This window comes from Anser cygnoides, chromosome Z (assembly GCF_040182565.1).
Source record: "Anser cygnoides isolate HZ-2024a breed goose chromosome Z, Taihu_goose_T2T_genome, whole genome shotgun sequence".
NCBI lineage: Eukaryota > Metazoa > Chordata > Aves > Anseriformes > Anatidae > Anser > Anser cygnoides.
In genome coordinates this window covers 30285142-30303695 of record NC_089912.1, presented here as the reverse complement: position 1 = coordinate 30303695, position 18554 = coordinate 30285142, and the positions used below count along the sequence as shown (strand labels likewise).

Genomic DNA, 18554 nt, shown 5'->3' with positions numbered 1-18554 from the left:
TACTTCAGTACAAACCACTTAATTTTAATTAAACCACATTATCCAAATCTGACATCAACTATAAAATTAGGCAATATGTCCACTTGAAGCTTGAGCCAAACTAAACCCAATACGATGCACAACTGCAACCTCTCCAGGCAGATAAGGGGATGGCGCTGAAAAAAAAATTACAGCAGGCTCAAATATGAGTTGTAATAAACTTTTTTTTGAAAATTCTAACCAGGGTTTTTCCATTTTGCAAATTTGAATCAAGTACAAAAAATATAATGTATGGCACTTTAGGTGATATATTGACATCATTTATAAACAGCAGGTCAACTTCCCCCGTTTAAAACACACAGACATTAAAAACAATTGGTTTTCTTCAACTTCACCGTTACCTTCTAAAAGCATCACAGTTGAATCTTCCGTATGACATAGAGTAATTCATGTAGATCACTACTAAAGTGGTTTTCATACCAAAACCATGAAATACAGCCTTTTTTTTTACTTCATTCTTTATGTTAGCTTGCGTATCCCAATGGACCCCTCCCAGAGCCTCAAGGCTGGGTAAATTGGCTCTGTGAACTTGCAGCGAAAGGTGTGCAGGTGAGCCATGCCATCCGTAACATTGTAGAAGGAAAGGATCCCGGCTTCGTAATCCAGAAAAACACCAATGCGATCAGGATCATCTTCTATTGCGAGTGGGATCCTCTCCCCCTTGTGGAAAGCCCAGTATTCAAAATCAAACCTTTTGATGCACCACGATGCTCTGTTCCAGCCCAGGCGGCAGGTTTCAGAGTCTCCTTTCCTGCCAATGGACGGGTAGGCTGCGCCAATCCACCACCCAGTTCCAGCCTGAAGGAGGTCAACCTCCCAGTAATGGCTCCCGGAAAGGAACGCATCTCTGCTTAGCACTTGCCACAATTTATCGAATCTCTGGGGACCACAGGGGTAGAACATCCTCCTCCAGTTGCAGCTCACTACTAGACGGTCATCAGACAACTTCAGCCTAGGATGAAGGCTGTCATACTCCCAGGTTGGCGATCTTGCATCTGCAATCAAAACCATAAACATACTTGCTACATTTATCGTGACTCATGAAGGAAGCCTCAGTTACAAAAAGCCGGCAAAAGAGCCCACAGCCGGCAGTGGCTTGGAAACTGCCGTTTTGTAAGGAAATAGACATTTTTTAAATTGGAAAACACTGCACTATCAACATGCACTGATGGTTCAAAGTTGCATAGGCCTTAAAGCAGGTCAGTAAAAGACAAATACGTAAAACAGTGTATGTGTGTTTAACAAATGGTAAGAAGAATACAACTAGGTAGGGAATGAACACAGAGCTTCTGCTTTTAAGTGGACTAGTTGGAGACTGGTAGTGTGATGACAGCCTAAGGTTTTTAGAGAGCACTGGAGCAGAGTCTTTGGTTGCGAGACCTCATTTCAGTGAGATCGCATTTGAAAAATGGGCTAAGTGTTGGTTTCGCACAGGGGCACCACAGCTCAGAGGAGCAGCAGCATGTATGTAGCAAAGGAACAACCTACCCAAAGGAACAACCTACCAGCTCCCAGAGGATTTACAGCACTAAGTTTTCACCTAGCCTGTAATTTACAAAGGAAGAACCACAGTCTGGAACTATACCCTAGAACTCACTGTCTTACTCAGCAGCAGCTCAGAATATTTTCACCACGAAGCAGCTGTTACAGGACTGGAAATCACAAAGCCAGAAAAAGACCTCTATACCCATCCGTAGTGTTTCAGAAAGACAAGTTAAGTACTACACGAGTCGTGACTAAAAGATACAGCTGCATGCCATGTCTCCCTTGCCTTGCCATGGCCCCTAACATTAGCTGTATTTAACATACAGGAAACAGTGGTGCACCAGTAGCTGTTTTATACACAGCCTTGCTAACAAATCGTCTTGGTCTGGGCTGCACACACCTGGCTATCAGAAATGAAGCAGTTGCTTAGTCTGGGTCAAAGACGTACAGAAAGAGTTGCTGATGTGTAAAATGTGTGTGAAGGTGCTAGAGAGCCCACTGCTGATAATTCTACCCCCTTCAAACTGTACCTGTTTGCTACAATAAAAGGGAGAGGCCAACAGTACTGTACATGCACAAGTGTTAACAGAAGCATTGACATTTTCTAAACAAAACAAAAAAAAAGCTTTCATACTTTTAATTCTGGTCTTATGACTGTAGACACCAAGTTGAAACTTCCAAAAGCATACCACTACAGGGACAGGTCTCGCACATGCAACATCTTACTGTTGTGATCTCTACTACACTTCACGGGTGAAGCACCAGGCAGAAAAGCTAGTGCTGGCTTTCATACGGTCTGCATAGGCATTTTAGGTGGGTGAACACTGCAAACACTAACGCCCACCTGTGTGCACAGTTGGTGACAAAAGACAGGAAACAGGAATTACGAAGGTAAAAACAGCGTGTTGCAGGATTGTCTCTTGTCGATGTCTCTCTGTCTGTCTTTGAGTCTTGGCTTCACGTCACCTTCCAAGAGGTAAATGGTGGGGATGCTGTTTGTACAGAACATGGAAGACACTGGGACCAAAAGAGACTGAAAGTGTCACTTGAAAGCAGGGATGATTTTAAAGGCCTGGCTTCAGCGTCTGCTTCTCTTTGAGAACGCACTTGAAAAGCTGTGCAAATTAGTGGTGTCAAGTCTGTCAAATCTGCCCGAAAACCTAGATTTTCATAAAATCCGTTCCTAACAGATACATTGCTACTAAAATGAAAATACCTCCATTGCTTAAAAAACAACAACAACAACAAAAAAAAAAACACATGAACTGAACGGCATCTGGATGCCAGTATATGAGAGCATGGATGTGAATTTGACTAGAAAAATAATGCAAAACAGCTGGAGTTGTTTGGATTACTGGAAGACTTGCCATTTTTCCCAAGCAGTAACATCTCTAAGTGACTTTAACTCCAAATACTCATTTATCACTAGGGCTTGACAATTTTGCTGGACTATGAGCAGCTGCATCCAGCATCTTTCTTAGTGAGGTTTGTTATTTTTAGGTTTAATAGAGTTGAGATATAGTCTTTTTGGCCCTTAAAGAGATGTCTGCTCATACGTGAAACAAATGGAGTACTTTCTGTATGAATCCATCAGGAGACAGCCTGAAGGAGATGGATAAAGGCTGACGTTCATGAAGACTGGGAGCCCACTTCACTGCCAGACAAAAGCTTCTGCAGTGTTCTCTTTCTGTCTAGAGCTCATTGACACGTACTACCTGTCCTAGCATCCTAAAAAGATCAAGTTATGGTTACAAAGTGAATGACTCAATCTGGATCCTGCAGCGCAGAGATGATGCAAACGTGGAAAGACCCACTGACATCACAGCCACCAGATGCCATGTTAATGGGGAACAAAACAGCTTTTGGATTAAGAACAGCCACAGCGTATCTGCTGCAGGCCGCTGGAAACGTTAATTAGCTTTCCATCAGAGAGGTGAAACAATTTGCTATACATCTTCTCTACCAACACCAGAGGAAATGATGACCTGTGGATTGTCGCTAGACGCACTACATAGAATCACAGAATCGTTAAGGTTGGAAAAGACCTCCAAGATCATCTGGTCCAACCGTACATGATGGACAGATACAGTTAAAGACAGACCACGATGACGTGGAAAATAGCAACGCCTTCAAAAAACGAAATTAGCCATTAACTGGTTCACACGCTAGCAGTTTTGAATAAAAACAAAGGATCAAGACGTCACAGGCAGAAACTAAAGTTTCTTTCCCAACCTGAGATACAGAAAAGAGTACTGGCTCTCAAGCAGAGCTGAGAACTTGTTCCTCTCAAACAGCAGGAGGCCTTTTAAGAGACCTGTTCAAGATAATGGTAGCACACATTCACTGACTGCTTCAATGACTAAGCCATGAGTGTTTGGAGTGCTTCTAGCTTTTGTGCAACCATACTTACGTTTTAAGAAAAGCAACCGATCAACAGGAGACATGGTTTTCAGCATTGTTCCAGGCTCCTTCTTTGTGGTGGCATTAAGGCTGCTGAAAACGTCTGGGCAGAAATGAAAAGGGACAGTTTAGGTAAGCCTATCAGTGGAAGAAGATGGCTCTACTCTCAAGATTTTAAAAATAAACACCAGGGGGGATTTTGCAAGACAGGTTATTTGGGTTTTACCTCTTTGCTGTGAATTCCACCCACATCCTGAGTAAGGTTATATAGTCACACCCCATATTCCAATTTCATGGGACAATCTGTACTACTTTTCTTGGACAAGGTACGCTCGCTCTGCACACTTTCTACTTTATGTTCTTTGGATAGCACAGAGATGCTAGATCCCAAAGATGCCACGGGACATCACAACCCAGCACAACCCTAGGCAAGCACCTGCCATTCCTCCAAAACCGCCCCACACACCAGGTGAGAACACAGTCAGGCTGTTAAGACAACCACAGGTACTAGCCACAGAGCAACTCCGTGGCACTGTCTAGCAACTTCCCACTCATCCTGCAGTGACCTTCCAGGTCTGGTGAGAACATTTCCCCCAGCACCCTGCTCTACTGTTCTTGGTGGCAGCTCTTAAAAAATGGGATCATTAAAAGGTAGCTGGATGTAATCTGATGGCCACTGTGGCCCTACTGACCTGAAACTCAACCAGCATCAGGATTTCCCCATGGTTACATGGCTTTGTGGCTCTGTGTTAGGGAACTCCTTGCTTCAATCATGCAAGAGGTCCCTTAAAGTTGAAATATGAGCTCGAAGACAAAAGGCCCTCTAAGCAGAACATGTTAACCCACCTTTAAAGTACCAAAAAACAGAGAGTTTTTTCAGAGTGCCGGAGACAGAAGGATCACTAGGTGTATCAACTACAAAAAGCTTTCGATTTCTAGAGGTAGCCAATGTCCCATGTCTGCAGATGTTCTGTCACAGCACTTAACAGTAACTGAAAGGACAGAGCAGCTGCATTGTGTAGGCGTGATGGTCTAGGGATAAAAATAAGGTAAGCTCTGTGGAGATAAGTAATCTATATTGAAATAACTGATAGGGCTGGAAAAAAAGCATCTGAAGACGTAAAAGACCTCTTCAGAGTTGAAAGAGAAACCTCACGTGTTCCTACATCACCACAGCTATAGCAACATTACACCAGTGCTGTCAGAGAACAGCACCCATACTCGAAATGCTTGCTTTCTCCAGCTTAGTTTACTTAGTAAAAGAATCTTACAAACCACACTTTATTTAGAAGGAGGCCAGGAGGATGCAAAATTCGCAGCACTCTTTTGAGTACCTTCTTTAAGCCGGGCTTCTAGTGGTTTCTGTAGAACGGACTGAAGCACTGTCATGAGATGCTTGTAGTAGTTGAGTACATGCTCAAATGAGAGAGGTATCGGATGCCACTGTTCTAGCTGGCTCTTTGGCTCCTGCATTTCCTTCTCGATTTCTATGGATTTCTGAGGGCAGAAAGGCAAATCCTCTGATTAGTACAGACAGCAGCACAAACGGACTCTTCCCGCCAGCTCCCACACACCAGAGGGCAAGGACAGCTCCATCACTACGTGAATGAACATAAGGACTGTAACAGGCGACCCTTGCTGTGCTCAGACTGTTTAGCAGCCTGTTAGGAAAGAGAGGCTGACATTTATCAGTAGGCAAGAAGAAAAGCACTCCAGTAAAATGAGCTCGGGGAGATCGGCATCTTTTGCAATTAAAGGAATGAGCCAATTTAGCCTTCTTCCTCAGGTTCCCAGAGAGGGCTGCCTTTCCTCAGACGTTCATGTTACACTGTGTAAGGAAAGACCTCATACAGCATTAATCTTCAGGATGAGGAGACAGGCCTAACTTGTTTCACGTATGCTTAAAGTTAACGTGGTTCTCATACAGCGCTGACGTCAATGCCACGGCATGAACACCTAACAGCTCATAAATCAGGAAACAAACCAGTCCACCAAAATAACAACAAAAAGAAGAAAAAAAAAATCAGTGAGAAAGATGCTGCTTACATACAGAACGATCTACAGGTTAGGTAGGCTAACCACTAGAGCAGTTCACCAGGGACTACGAAGATTAAGAGGCAGAACCAGATCACACAATACCACCTCCAGAAACTGAATGATGTCATTGTTCTGCTGTGTTTCTCTGATTCGACACGAGAAGGTCTCCAGGGCTGCAAGCTTTTCTCGACAGGACTCCACCTGCTGACCATGTGCTTCCAGGGCTTGCTGAGTCTTTTCATCAATTAAATTTCTCGCCAGGCTCTCCTCTTCGCGAAGCAGTAACTGGAGCTCAGTCATTCTGTCTGACAGCTGCTTTTTGGTCATAGCAGCATGTGCCTAAAGGTGAAGCAGAAGAGTGACCGCCCCAGATTCAACAGACCATAAACATTTCAGCTGTCAATGACACATTTCTGTTGAATTTTAACCAATTTGCTGTATCTCTTTAGAAATGAGTGTTTACCCAGTTAAGGGCAAGCACAGTCAGGATCTTCCTGCTTATCTCCTGGATGAAAAAGCTTGAGGGCAGATTCCATGATGCTTAGTATGTGAAAAACACAGTTTTCAGCTGTAATGTAACCAGGCCAGGTACTGGGCCCGGTACCAACCCCTACAAGCAGCAGACCTGGTCCTTTGGTAGCAACGCTTTGTCCCCTTTTTAAAGCAAGTTAGGGTCAGGGAGCTGCTGGCAAAAGAAAGCATCCAAAAGGAAGCGACAGCAAACTACAGTGTCCAAAGCTCTTCAGAGGTTCCTCCAACTTTTACTGATATTTTTGGAACAGAGAAGTTCAGAGATGTTCCTTGGAGCAAAGGCCAGTTCATGCTCTATAAATGAGATGGAGCTTAGCACGCATCCCCATTCTTAGGGGAAAGTTAATAGAGCTTTTCTTGTTTACTACACTCTGAATTCAGTCAGACTGAACAATGCAATTCTGTGCAATGCAACATCCATCAGTAAAGTCGGAATAAAATAAGTTGTTGGGAGTATTTACTATTCCTCTGCACAGACATTTCAACACGGTTCTCCCAAAGGTGTTTGCCTGAGCAGGGGGCGAGGGCCAGGCCTTTAGAAACTCTTTCCCTTCCTCTCTCCCTTTGATAGTAGTATGTTGTAATGTACACACGAAAAACATTCCTTTCCTGGGAAGCAACAGCTGTCTGGTTATGGAGAGCTACAGACAGAGCAAAATGTCTCTCCTTGGAAAACAACCATCCAGGGGAGAAGGAAGCTATGCTTTACCTTCAGATCATTAGCAGCTTGCTCTATACACCTTCTGTTACCAGCCTCTTGTTCTTTTCTCTCTTCTAGATCCTTCAAATACAGCGTCAGGAGTTCCTATACAGTAATAAATAAATAAATAAAATTACTGCTTCATAACAACATCTATAAAAAACAACTTTCTTTCCTTATCAGGGAGTATATTACAGGAACAGTTTATAAGGCTGTCCAGCAAGGCCACTGGAGGGAGATTAAACAAATATTTCACCATTTCATCTGTTGCCCAGTGGTTAAAAGGGTAAGATACATACAGATGTACAAATTATGCCACCTTCATAAGCAGCAGGGAAACCAATGGTGAAAAAAACATTTTCATCTTGAAATCTATGGCACTGTGTACTAAGTCTATATGGGAAAGTTTTGTTAACAGGGGATCTGCAGGAGTGGCCTCTGTGAGCAGAGCCCAGCAGCTGCCCCATGTCAGAGCAGAGCCAGCTCCAGACAGCTCCAAAAGGGACCTGCTGCTGGCCAGAGCCGAGCCAGGGAGCGACGCTGGGTGGGCCTCTGGGAAAGCAGGTTGAGGGAAGGGGAAAAAAAATTTCTGTGCAACAGCAGCTGGGAGAGGATTGCAAAAGTGTGAGAGAAGCAGCCCTGCAGCCCCCCAGGTGAGTGCAGCAGGAGGGCAGGAGGTGCTCCAGGCAGGCAGCAGCAGTTCCCCTGCGGCCTGTGCAGGGAGAGGCCCCTGGTGGAGCAGGCTGTCCCCCTGCAGCCCATGGGTCCCACACGGAGCAGATCTCCACGCTGCAGCCCCCCCGTGGAGGAGCCCCGTGGAGGAGCCCCCGGTGGAGCAGGTGGATGTGGCCTGGAGGAGGCTGCGGCCCATGGAGAGCCCCCGCAGGAGCAGGCCCTGGGCCGGAGCTGCAGCCCGTGGACAGGAGCCCACGCAGGAGCAGGGGGTCTGGGGGGAGCTGCCGCCCACCCGTGGGGGACCTGTGCTAGAGCAGTTTGCTCCTGGGGGATGGATGGACCCCGTGGTACGGAGCCATGTGGGAGCTGTTCTTGAAGAGCTGCTGCCTGCGGGCAGCCCCCGCAGGCTCAGTTCGGGAAGGACGGCATCCCGTGGGAGGGACCCCGCGTGGAGCAGGGGCAGGGAGTGACCGAGAAGCAATGGTGGAGACGAAGTGCTGTAGACTGACCACAAGCCCCATTCCCCCATTCTCCTGCGCTGCTCGGGGGGGAGGAGGTAAAGGAGCACAGAGTGAAGAAGTGAAGTTGAGCATGGGAAAAATGCAGGGGAGACAAGAAAAGGTATCAAAGGTATTTCTAGTTTTGTTTTTGCTTTTCACTATCCTACTTTATTTTTAATTGGCAATAAATCAAGTTAACCTTCCCCAAGTCAACAGCAATTGCTGAGTGATCCCCCGTCCCTGTCCTTACTTCAGCCCAGGAGCTTATCCATCTTATTTTCTCCCCTGGTCCTATTGAGGAGGGGGGCTGAGAGAGCTGCTGGGTGGGTGACCAGATAAGGCCAACCCACCGTACTTCAGATCAGGACTGCACGCTCACGCATTTAGCGCTGAGGGGCAGCTAACCAAGCACTTTCACCCAGACCATCAGCAGGGTGCTCTGTCTAGAGTCAAAACCCACTGAATGTTCAGGGTGCTTCCTGGCACGCAAAAGAGCAATCAGAAACACCCGCTATCACTACACTGATGCTGTAGCCAGTGGCTGCAACAACAAATATTTACAGCTTGGCATCAGCGATAGCTGATGGCAAGGCGGCCCCGTGCATTGGTGGTGTACACAGAGCCTCTCAGCTGTAGCGGGCAGGCCAGCTCCGCAGCTACAGCTCTGTCGGTGCGCCCGTCCTGCAGCCGGGACCCAGGCACATGGGCGAACTCACCACGACGTCCCCAGCTCTGCGTGGCGTTTAAACTCTGCAGGGGGGATAAACCGTGTGGGCAACGCGGGTTTGCATTGCTGAGATGTGGCTCCTTTAGAGACGCATGCAATCTTTCACTCAGTTACGAGAGAGACAGACGAAACGGGCTGCAGGAGAAAGCCAGAGAGTCCATGTCTGGAAGCCCCTTGGCACAGGCACATATGTGCGAGCAGACAGATGTTTCTCTCGCATGGAGCAAGAAACCCCGAGAAACTTGGGGCATGACATCTCTTCCAGTCTTGTCCCTGACTGACCAAAGGTTTCTGCACCACTTAAAAGATTCAAGAGCTCTGCTAGGTGTTAACCTTCCCCGATCCATTCTGCAATTTGCACCCCACTGCCTTCCTCAAAGACCCGTGAAGATAACATAGCAAAACACACCCTTCCTTCTCCGCCAGCAGCCAACGCACATCACCCGGCACTCCCACCCTCACAGGTGGCCACAAGGAAACACGGCGCCAGCCCCAGGCATTTCAGGCCGAGCATTACCCAGGGCTGCACAGAGGAAAGCGAAAGCTGTTTCCAAGAGCGCTCCTGCGGCACCCGCACCGCTCGCCCTGAGGAGCCAGCTCCAGCCGCGTTCCCTTAGGGGCTGCCTGGATGCGGGAACTCGCTCACCAGCGTGCAAACGCGGTAAAAGGCAGGGACTTCCACTAGTCTCCCAGCTCCAGTCAGGCACACAAGTGCACATTCCCTTCCCTTCCCTTCCCTTCCCTTCCCTTCCCTTCCCTTCCCTCCCCTCCCCTCCCCTCCCCTTCTCTTCCCTCCCTTCCCCTCCCTCCCCACCCTCCCCTCCCCTCCCCACCTGCCGGTGCCTGGCAGCATGCGGCAGCAGGCAGGCTCGGTGGCCGCGGTGCGGGCCCAGCGCGGGGCAGAGGGCGCACACGCAGCGGCCGCACTCCTCGCAGAGCAGCTCCAGCGGCCGCCCGCCGTGGGCCCCGCAGCACCGCCACGCCGCCGCCGGCGCCCCGCACGACTCCCCCTGCGCCATGGCGGCACGGGACCGGGCACCGCCGCCGAGACGGGGCCGGGACGCGGGGCGGGCCCGGGGCCGCTGCCTCCTGCCTCCTGCCCCCTGCCGGGCCGGGGGCGGCCCCAGGGGTTGCTCAACTTTCTCCAGACCAATCTGACTGCTGCGTTCTGCCGAGTCTCTCTCTCCCCACCCCTCCCCTCAAGTTGTATTTATTTTATGTGTTTTCCTCCTATTGTTTCTGTCAGCAAAAGCCAACCGAGTGGCCAAAATAATGGCCCAGAGTTAAAGCGATGTGAAAAACAGGATGGGATTTGACAATGAGCCTTTTTTTCACCGGCGAGCCTGGGAGCCAGTGCATGTATGAATGCAAGAGGATGTGGAGAGCTGAGGGCCGAGGGTGCTCCCTCTGACAGCAGCGGGAATGCCAGGCCTGCCAAAAAGCTGCACGGATACTCAGTGGTTCACAAAAACGTTCTCCAAGGGTGCCTTGCTCAGAGCCCATGCAAGAGTCACAGAATGGTGAGGGTTCATAGCAGTATCTGGGGACCACCTGGTCTCACCATCCCACACAGAAAAGGGCTAGAGCCTGGTGCTGTGGAGGTAGTAAGGATGAGGATTTCACAGCCTCTTTGGGACCTTGTTGCAATGTTTGACCATCTCCACGGGGAAAACTTCCTAGCGTCAAGTCAAAATTTTCCTTGTTGCACCTTGTGCCCTGTCATTTCACCATGCACTTTCAAGGACAGTTGTGACCCCATCACCTATTTCCTCCAAAAAGGGAGTTACAGACAGCCTTGAGATCTCTTCTGAAGGCTGAACAAGCCCAGTTCCTCCCATGTCTCCTTTGACACGCTGTGCTTCAACCCCATCGCTCTCTGAGTGGCCTCTGTAGGAGGGTTCCCTCAATGGGACCAACATGCAGCTTGAGGCTGGTCTCCATCACCAGGGGGACGTGCTGTGGGAAGGTGTTCAGCCCACAGACTTGGGCCCTTTTCTGCCACAGCCGCTCCCCAGCCTGCTGGTGCCCAGCCTGAACCGCTGCAGAGGGGTTCCTTCATGCACGGGATGATCCCAGACGTGGCATTCGCCTGCCTTGACCTTGGTGGGATTCATGCTGGTGCCTTTCCCCAGCCTGTCACAGGCCCTCTGCAGAGCTGCTCTGCCTGCTGTCACCTCCCATCCATAATCACCGTGGGCTTGTGGAGAGCACGTTCCACCCTATTGCCCTGTCTGTAGATAAGGGCATTAAACATTCCCTGAGGAGCAGTGCTAGCACCCAGCTGCAGCCTGGACTTTGTGCATCTGATGGCAGTGCTTAGTGCCAAGCAGCACAGGAGGCTCTCTGTCCACCTGCTGGCCTACCTATCCAAACAACTGCTCATCAGTTTGGCTGGGAGGACATTGCACATGGGTGCGTGCCTTGCAGCTTGCAGGTTGTGACTGCCTGGGACACTATTTCCCATTTCGTATAGGACCTTGCAAAGGAACCCATTGAGCTCATCTCTCTCAGCTTTCCAATGCTTTTAATTGTTTGCTTTAGAGGAGAGAGCTGCAGTAAAACGAGCGTTTGCATGAGCACCAGCGGGTGGTCAGGTGCTGGTACCATGCACTCAGGTCGGACGCACTTTCACCCTGGTATTTTCCTGCCTGACACCGTGAGCCAGCGCTGCCCTGTGGTGGTGAGGGGCCAGGCGAGCAGGAGGGACCCTGCTCCTCTGCGCAGCTCCCACGTTTGTCTCTGCAGAGGGGCCTGGTGAAGCACTCAAAATGGGGCTCAGGTGCCTCAGAGGGTGCTGTGGGCTGTTTGCGGCCAGGAGGAGCTCTCCTCCAGTGCTGGCAGTGAAGAGAGGTTAGTTAAATCAAGAAGATGAACAGTGGGGAGCCGTGACATTTTCCTGCTTTGGAGCCACTCACCCTGACAGCCAGCTGGTTGGGGTGGGCCAAAGGGAGCTGAAGGGGGCTGAGCCTCCCCCTGTTTGTTCTCAGCTGAACTTCCCTTTCCCTGGTTTTGGGCTTTGTAACCCCTCTGCACGCTAGGGGTGACGAAGACCCACAACGCCTGATGAAGAGGAAACTGAGCCTGGATACCGCCTTATATTTCCCCTGTCAAGTGACTGTCCTGCTTGGTGCACGTCTGGTGAGCCTCTGCGTGGGGCTGGCAGCCGCAGCACACAGACACCTGGCAGGGGTGAAGCCGGGGTGTTCCTGTGTCTCTGTGCAGAAAATTCCTCACACAGATCCGGCTTCTTCTTCATTCTGGGGTTTCAGGGCAAAGGGGAGGAGTGGAGTCTGACTTCGTGTACAATTCACAGGTTCTGGTGAGGATCTGGACTCTTTTTGCACCTTGGCAGAGACACTGGGGAGTGAGAAGTGGCAGCTACACAGCATCTGTAGACGTCAAGTGACAGGGAGCCCCTGCTGCACAGAGTGAATGTTCGACAGGATGAAGCCAAACACCCCGTGTCAGACTGTGGTGCTTTCAGTAAGAGTCACCCTTCCCCCTGGCTCGAGAAGAGAAACCATTCCTGCTGCAGAAAAGTCAAGTGACACACTTTTGCCCAAGTAGTTTGCATCAGACAGAACTGCAGGTACAACCTTTAGGCAGCTGAGCCAAAAAGCATGGCTTTCAGCTAAAGGCAGAGACGTATGTGGTTTGTGCTGCCCCCAGGAAGGGGCAGAGGCTGGGGATACCAGCCACTGTCGGGAAAGGTCCCCACATTGCAGTCGGAGCCTCCTGCGTGCGGATGACGGGCCTTGCTGTGGCTGGGCAGGTAGAGCAGTTCAGGCAGCTGCTGTGTCCCCTCCTCGGTGAGGTATAACCCACAGCTGTGCCCAGCCTGCCTCAGAGCACAGATTTGGGTTGTTTTGTTTTTGTTTTTGAAGAGAACTTGGGCAAAAGGCCAAGTAAAGTCCTCTTTCTGCCCCCATTTCCCATGCTTCTTCATAGTTTCCAGTAAAAAACAAACAAACAAACAAGCAAACAACAACCTGTTGTTGTTCCTTTGCCATGACCCTTGTTACTTGCTGTTATTAACAACTACCATAGGACACAGAAAGCCCAACCCAGGGACCAAGCCATCTTGTTCCAGGTCAGAAGAGAAGCTGGAAAGAAGAAGCCCTGTCCCCTTCTGGGGGAGGAGATGTAGGATTTCTGTTTGGTGTTTTCATCTGTGCACTATCTTGCCTGCTGTCCCCTTCTTGTACTGGCCTTGCTTTGTTCTACTTTTCCTTTTTACTTATTGCGTTTCAGCAACAGATGCGTTTCCTACAGACAGGTTTTTAACTAGCACTAAGGGGAAAGAAAAATATTGCTTCCTATCTCCTCCCACCTATCTGTATTTATGACAGCATCCTATTTTCACTTTCTGTTTCTCTGCCTTGCTTGTCCGCCATGCAGCTAACTGTTGCGTGAACAACAGTGCCCTAGGACAACCCAGCAAAGGTAGCACTGAAATCAAAGTGCATTCACCAGGAACCAAAATTCTCTAAAAAAATAAGCAATCTCTGCATCCTCTGCCCTTGGATTATCCTTGATATTCTGCTATTTGTCTGTTCTTTGCATACTTGCTGAACACTGCCACTTGCATAGCAGGTGCTCCTTGCCTGAGTAACAGATAGTTGTCTTTCAGGGGCTGAAGTACCACAGCTTGCACTGCTACCCAAGAGACTTACATTCACTTATTGAACAAGATTACGAGGTGGCCCAGGCTCCTGGTACTCATGCAAGCTCTGAACCACTTCTTAGCTTCTCTCCCCATTGCCTCTCTCCACCTCCCTCTCCAACAAACATCTTCCAACCCCCACCAGACGTGGTTTGGTGATACGTGTTTCTCCTGGCCAGACAGACTCTGTCCTGTCTAAAGGGCTTTAACCTGTTCCCATACCTGAAAGGATCTCCTTATATATATGCCTTTTTTCATTAATAACGTGTAAGAAAAGCACGTGAGACAGCCCTGGCTCAGCTGAAGCATTTTTACCTCACATCCCACCTGTAACACGAATGCAGGCCCAGCGGGACCCCCGCTGTGTCAGGCCCAGTGCTGAGGCCGGCAGCAAACCGACCCAAAGCTCCGCGGCCTGCTGCGGCTCTGCTGCCAGTCGCTGCTGTATTGAACGGGCTGTTTTGTGGTAAAACCCAGTGTTCGTCAGTAGATGGCATCATCAGTTTCAGAACCACGAGGGCCTGACCCATCCACCACCAGCACCCTCTGGGTGTTGTGCTCCTGCAGCCACTAGAACAGCTGACAGCAATGGGATCCTCCTCCAGGCTGCCTTGTCTCCACGTTAAGCGTAGGGCACACATGGGTTGCTTCCCTCACTCTTCCCAGGACCTTTCATGCATTTCTCCTGCTAGAAAACGCTTTTCACCTTTGCGCACACCTGCCCACTGCTCTGGGTGCCTCAGGCACCTCACTCCTCAGTGTGCGTTCCTCCGGCGACGCAAGCTTGCTCTGTGGTCCTTCCTTGCACGGTGACTGTGTGGCAGCATTTCCGCTGATACTTAAACCGTGGCCTTCCAGCTAACTGAGGATGGCAGAAGACTCACAGGAAGTGGCAACGCAGGATCAGCAAAGACAGCTGCTTTATAGGCTGAGGAAGAGTGCGAGATGTTGTGACACAAAGGAGGTGGGAAGACGGAGGTCAGGAAAGGAAGATCTGGGGGCAACTCCGCTCTTCAGGCTGGGACTGGTTGTGGCCAAACTCCTGCTGCTCCTCCAACCTGCTTTACACAGGCAGAACAGCCCATGTCTGAGGGCAGCAGACGTGGCTCTGCAGGTATCTGAGCTCAGGCGCCTTTCTGTTTGCTGGTGCAGGTGTTGCTGTGATGATCTGTGATGCATCTCTAATACGTAATATTTCTCTGTGGAGCTGAAATAACTCTTTGCTGACTTTGCAAATTGTTTTTTTTTTTCTTTTTTTTTCAGGAGTTTCAGCCAGTCCGTACATCCCAAGTTACTAGGAAGGGAATACCTTCACGTATTTGCTGATACTCCTGTCCTATAGCCATACTTGCATGGCATGGTAAGTTATCCTTGTTCTGTGGAGATGCACAAAAAGCACGACTGGGCTCTTTATTCAGGCAGTTTCCTGATGTAATTCAGTAGGAACTTTGCACAAGAAGAGAGCATAAACTCCATCCTATGGGACCAGAAGGGCAGTCTTTCCTCCAATTCTTTCTCCACTTTCCTCCTACCCACTAGCAATTTACTCTTTGCCCTCTGATGGCACCGCTGCATTACTTGATGCTGGCAGAAACCAGAAAGCTGCTTTTAACTGCAGAAGGGAGGGCTAAACTTGTTTACTTGGGAGTTTATAGCATTTTTGAACGCTGCCTCCCAGCTGAAAGTTAAGATTAAGTGGTGGAAAGCCAGCACGTGGGCTGGTGCTAGAAGCAAGAAACCTCTGCCAGAATCAGTACTTGAGATCAAAAGTGTTACTAAGCAGTCAGTGCTGTGGTTTGATGAGAAAGATCTCGGTAAAAGCTTGCAAGGTCCCCAGTGTTCAGCTTTGATATCACCTGAGACAGGCTGCTAAATGGTCCTGCTTTGACAATGGTGACCAAGGCAGCAAAAACACACCAAGACACAGAACGTGCAAGACTTCTCAAACAGCAGCATAATTGCTCAGCCTATTTTCCTAAGTGTTCAGTATCTGCTTGGATGACATAGGACACAGCAGCTTCTGATCAGTGCTTTCCTCGTTGTTTTACTCCTACCTGCAAAGACTGCAAGACTGGGCTCATGGTGGTTGGTGAGGCCACGAGTCAGCCAGGTAGGAAGAATTGGACAGATTTCCTTGCAGAAATGTACTGTATGAAGATATCCTAGGGAAACAAGACTTAGCTTCATAAACCCTGTTCTTTTGGAAGGAGTGGAGGGCTCTATGTATTCCAGTGATGCAAGGGGAGAGAGATGGGGGAGAACTTCACTTCTGGCCGAAATTAAGGACAACTCCTGGGTTACAAGTAACATGTGTCCATGGTTTTATAGAACAGCTGGAGCTTGGCTTGGTATTGAGGATTAAGGGATTTAGATTTTGAAGGTGGTTGTACTGGGAACAGCAAATAAATAATATACTCAGTTAACAGGAGACAAAAGCAGAAAATCTACAGGTTTGGCAGTGAGAAGACTGTCTGGCAAGGCAGACTTGCCACTTCACCTACCAGCTGACAAGTATGTTTTCTGAGCCTTGCTTCCCCACTCAGAGGCTTCCCGTTGAACAGCCAAACATCCTCTTTTCTTCTGCACAGAAAGGAACTGCAGAAAGCTGCTGAGGGTTTCTCTTTCTGCCAAAGGTCTGCCTCGTGCACTCACAGCGTGACAGACTACAAAACAGGCTCCCATTACAGTACCATCCATCCATACAGCACTTAATGCCCAGTGAGTGTAGAAAAACTATTGCAAAAAGGATTAGCTTTCTGTGGCTGGGAGTGCTGCCTAACTCAGCACAACCCACGTGAATGGTGGATACGGCTGTAGCGTGGGTTTAACCCGGTGCTTGGAGCCTCGTGCGGGTTTGTGCTGCCCCTCACGAGCTGTTGGCAGAGTGCTCCTACAACGTGTGCTGGTGCCGCTCTACAGGCAAGGAGCAGTGGCCAGAGGGGAGCGGACAACATGCTGGTGCGGAGACAGCAGCTAAATGGGTTAAGGCTTATGTCAGCTATGCTTTGGTTCGTCTTGAGCAGGACGCCCTGCTCTGCTCTCAGAGCCTTGCCAGTGCAGGCTCCAAGCCAGCCACCAGCCCTTCTGAGGTCCCCACCCAGGGCTGCCCAGCTCCAGCGATGTACCTCAGCTTCACGAGGACCACTGGCAGCACTGTAACAGTGTAATTAATAATTAACATTGCTGCACAAAGGCTGGTAAACTAGTTGTATCCAGGATTATAGATCCTAAAGATGCATATGAATCCCCCCATAAGGATTTCCTTTCTGAAAGCAACAATGGATCTTTGGATATGCTTTGAGTATTAAGATTTGCTGATGATAAACCTATTCAATACTCTGTGTAAATGAAAACCTTTAATATATATATATATATTTCTTGTTTTTAATGAGGTGATGTAAACTAACTGAAGTGCAACAAGAAAACACCTATAGGATGGGCTCCTTTTTGTTTGTGTAACCACCACTTCCTTGTGTGACCCAAAATCCCTGCAATTCAGTTTCACCCTTAACTCAAGATGATTTTTTCCCCACCTTTACGGCACTGCAAAATGTGACACATTTAACACATCTCCATAACACACTGTGTGAACTGTATGCCCAAGGAGCACTTCCATCCCCTCAAATTTCCCTTTGACTATGTCGTTATTTTCAGAAAGCTGATCTTTTAGGCAAGGCTCTGTGTTCTATTAACTACAACCATTTTACACTTCTAAAATATGACACTTTGTGTCATTTTCTTATGATCTCTCAAAGTAGATCTTATTTAAAAGTCTATACCACATCATCCTTGGAGGTATTTAAAAGACGAATGGATGTGGCAATTAGGGACCTGCTTCAGTGGTGGACTTGTTAGTGTTATGTGGTGGCTGAACTTCATGATCGTATGGGTCTTTTCCAATCTATATGATCCTATGCTTCTATGCACTGCAATTTAGAAGATAAACCTTCCACCTACAACACATCTCTAAGCTAAAATACAGGCTGGATGCAGAATGGATTGAGAGCAGGCCTGAGGAGAAAGACCTGGCGGTGGTGGTTGACGAGAAGCTCAACATGAGCCAGCAGTGTGCGCTTGCAGCCCAGAAAGCCAACCGTATCTTGGCTGCATCAAAAGCAGCGTGGCCAGCAGGGCTGGGGAGGTGATTGAACCCCTCTGCTCTGCTCTCGTGAGACCCCACCTGGAGCAATGCCTTCAGCTCTGAGGCCCCCAGCACAAGAAGGATATGGATGTATTAGAATGAGTCCAGAGGAGGCCACAGAGTTGATGAAGGGTCTGGAGCACCCTTCCTACGAAGACAGGCTGAGGGAGTTGGGGTTGTTCAGCCTGGAGAAGAGAAGGCTCCGGGCAGACCTTACAGCGGCCTCCCAGTACCTAAAGGGGGCCTACAGGAAAGCTGGGGAGGGACTCTTTGTCAGGGCGTGTGGTGACAGGACAAGGAGAAATGGTCTCAAACTAAAAGAGGGCAGATTTATATCAGACATAAGGAAGAAATTATTTCCTATGAGGGCGGTGAGGCAGTGGCACAGGTTGCCCAGAGAAGCTGTGGATGCCCCATCCCTGGAGGTGCTCAAGGCCAGGCTGGATGGGGCTTTGGGCAACCTGGTGTGGTGGGAGGTGTCCCTGCCCATGGCAGGGGGGTTGGAACCAGGTGATCTTTAAGGTCTCTTTCAACCCACATTATTCTGTGATTCTATGTTGCCAATATCTAGAGTTGCATGATGAGGCAGAGAAACATAAAGAATACTGGAAGGAAACAATTCACCTTTTTCTAGAAGAAAAAACAGGACAAAAGTG

At 49.0% G+C, this 18554-nt stretch overlaps 1 protein-coding gene across 2 annotated transcripts; it reads right to left on the bottom strand.

The window, feature by feature from the left end:
- Positions 1–3: 3 nt before the first annotated feature.
- Positions 4–10220, bottom strand: TRIM14 (tripartite motif containing 14). 2 transcript variants are annotated; one of them, XM_048051099.2, is made up of 6 exons: positions 9928–10215; positions 7202–7297; positions 6067–6300; positions 5259–5421; positions 3935–4027; positions 4–1034 (listed from the first exon to the last, which is right to left on the bottom strand). In XM_048051099.2, exons 1-6 carry the CDS (start codon positions 10111–10113, stop codon positions 499–501), a joined length of 1308 nt encoding a protein of 435 aa, XP_047907056.1. In that variant the 5' UTR covers positions 10114–10215; the 3' UTR covers positions 4–498. The 2 variants fall into 2 exon arrangements, with proteins under 2 accessions (XP_047907056.1, XP_066843777.1); XM_066987676.1 differs by lacking the exon at positions 6067–6300 and having other exon boundaries at positions 9928–10220.
- Positions 10221–18554: the final 8334 nt, after the last annotated feature.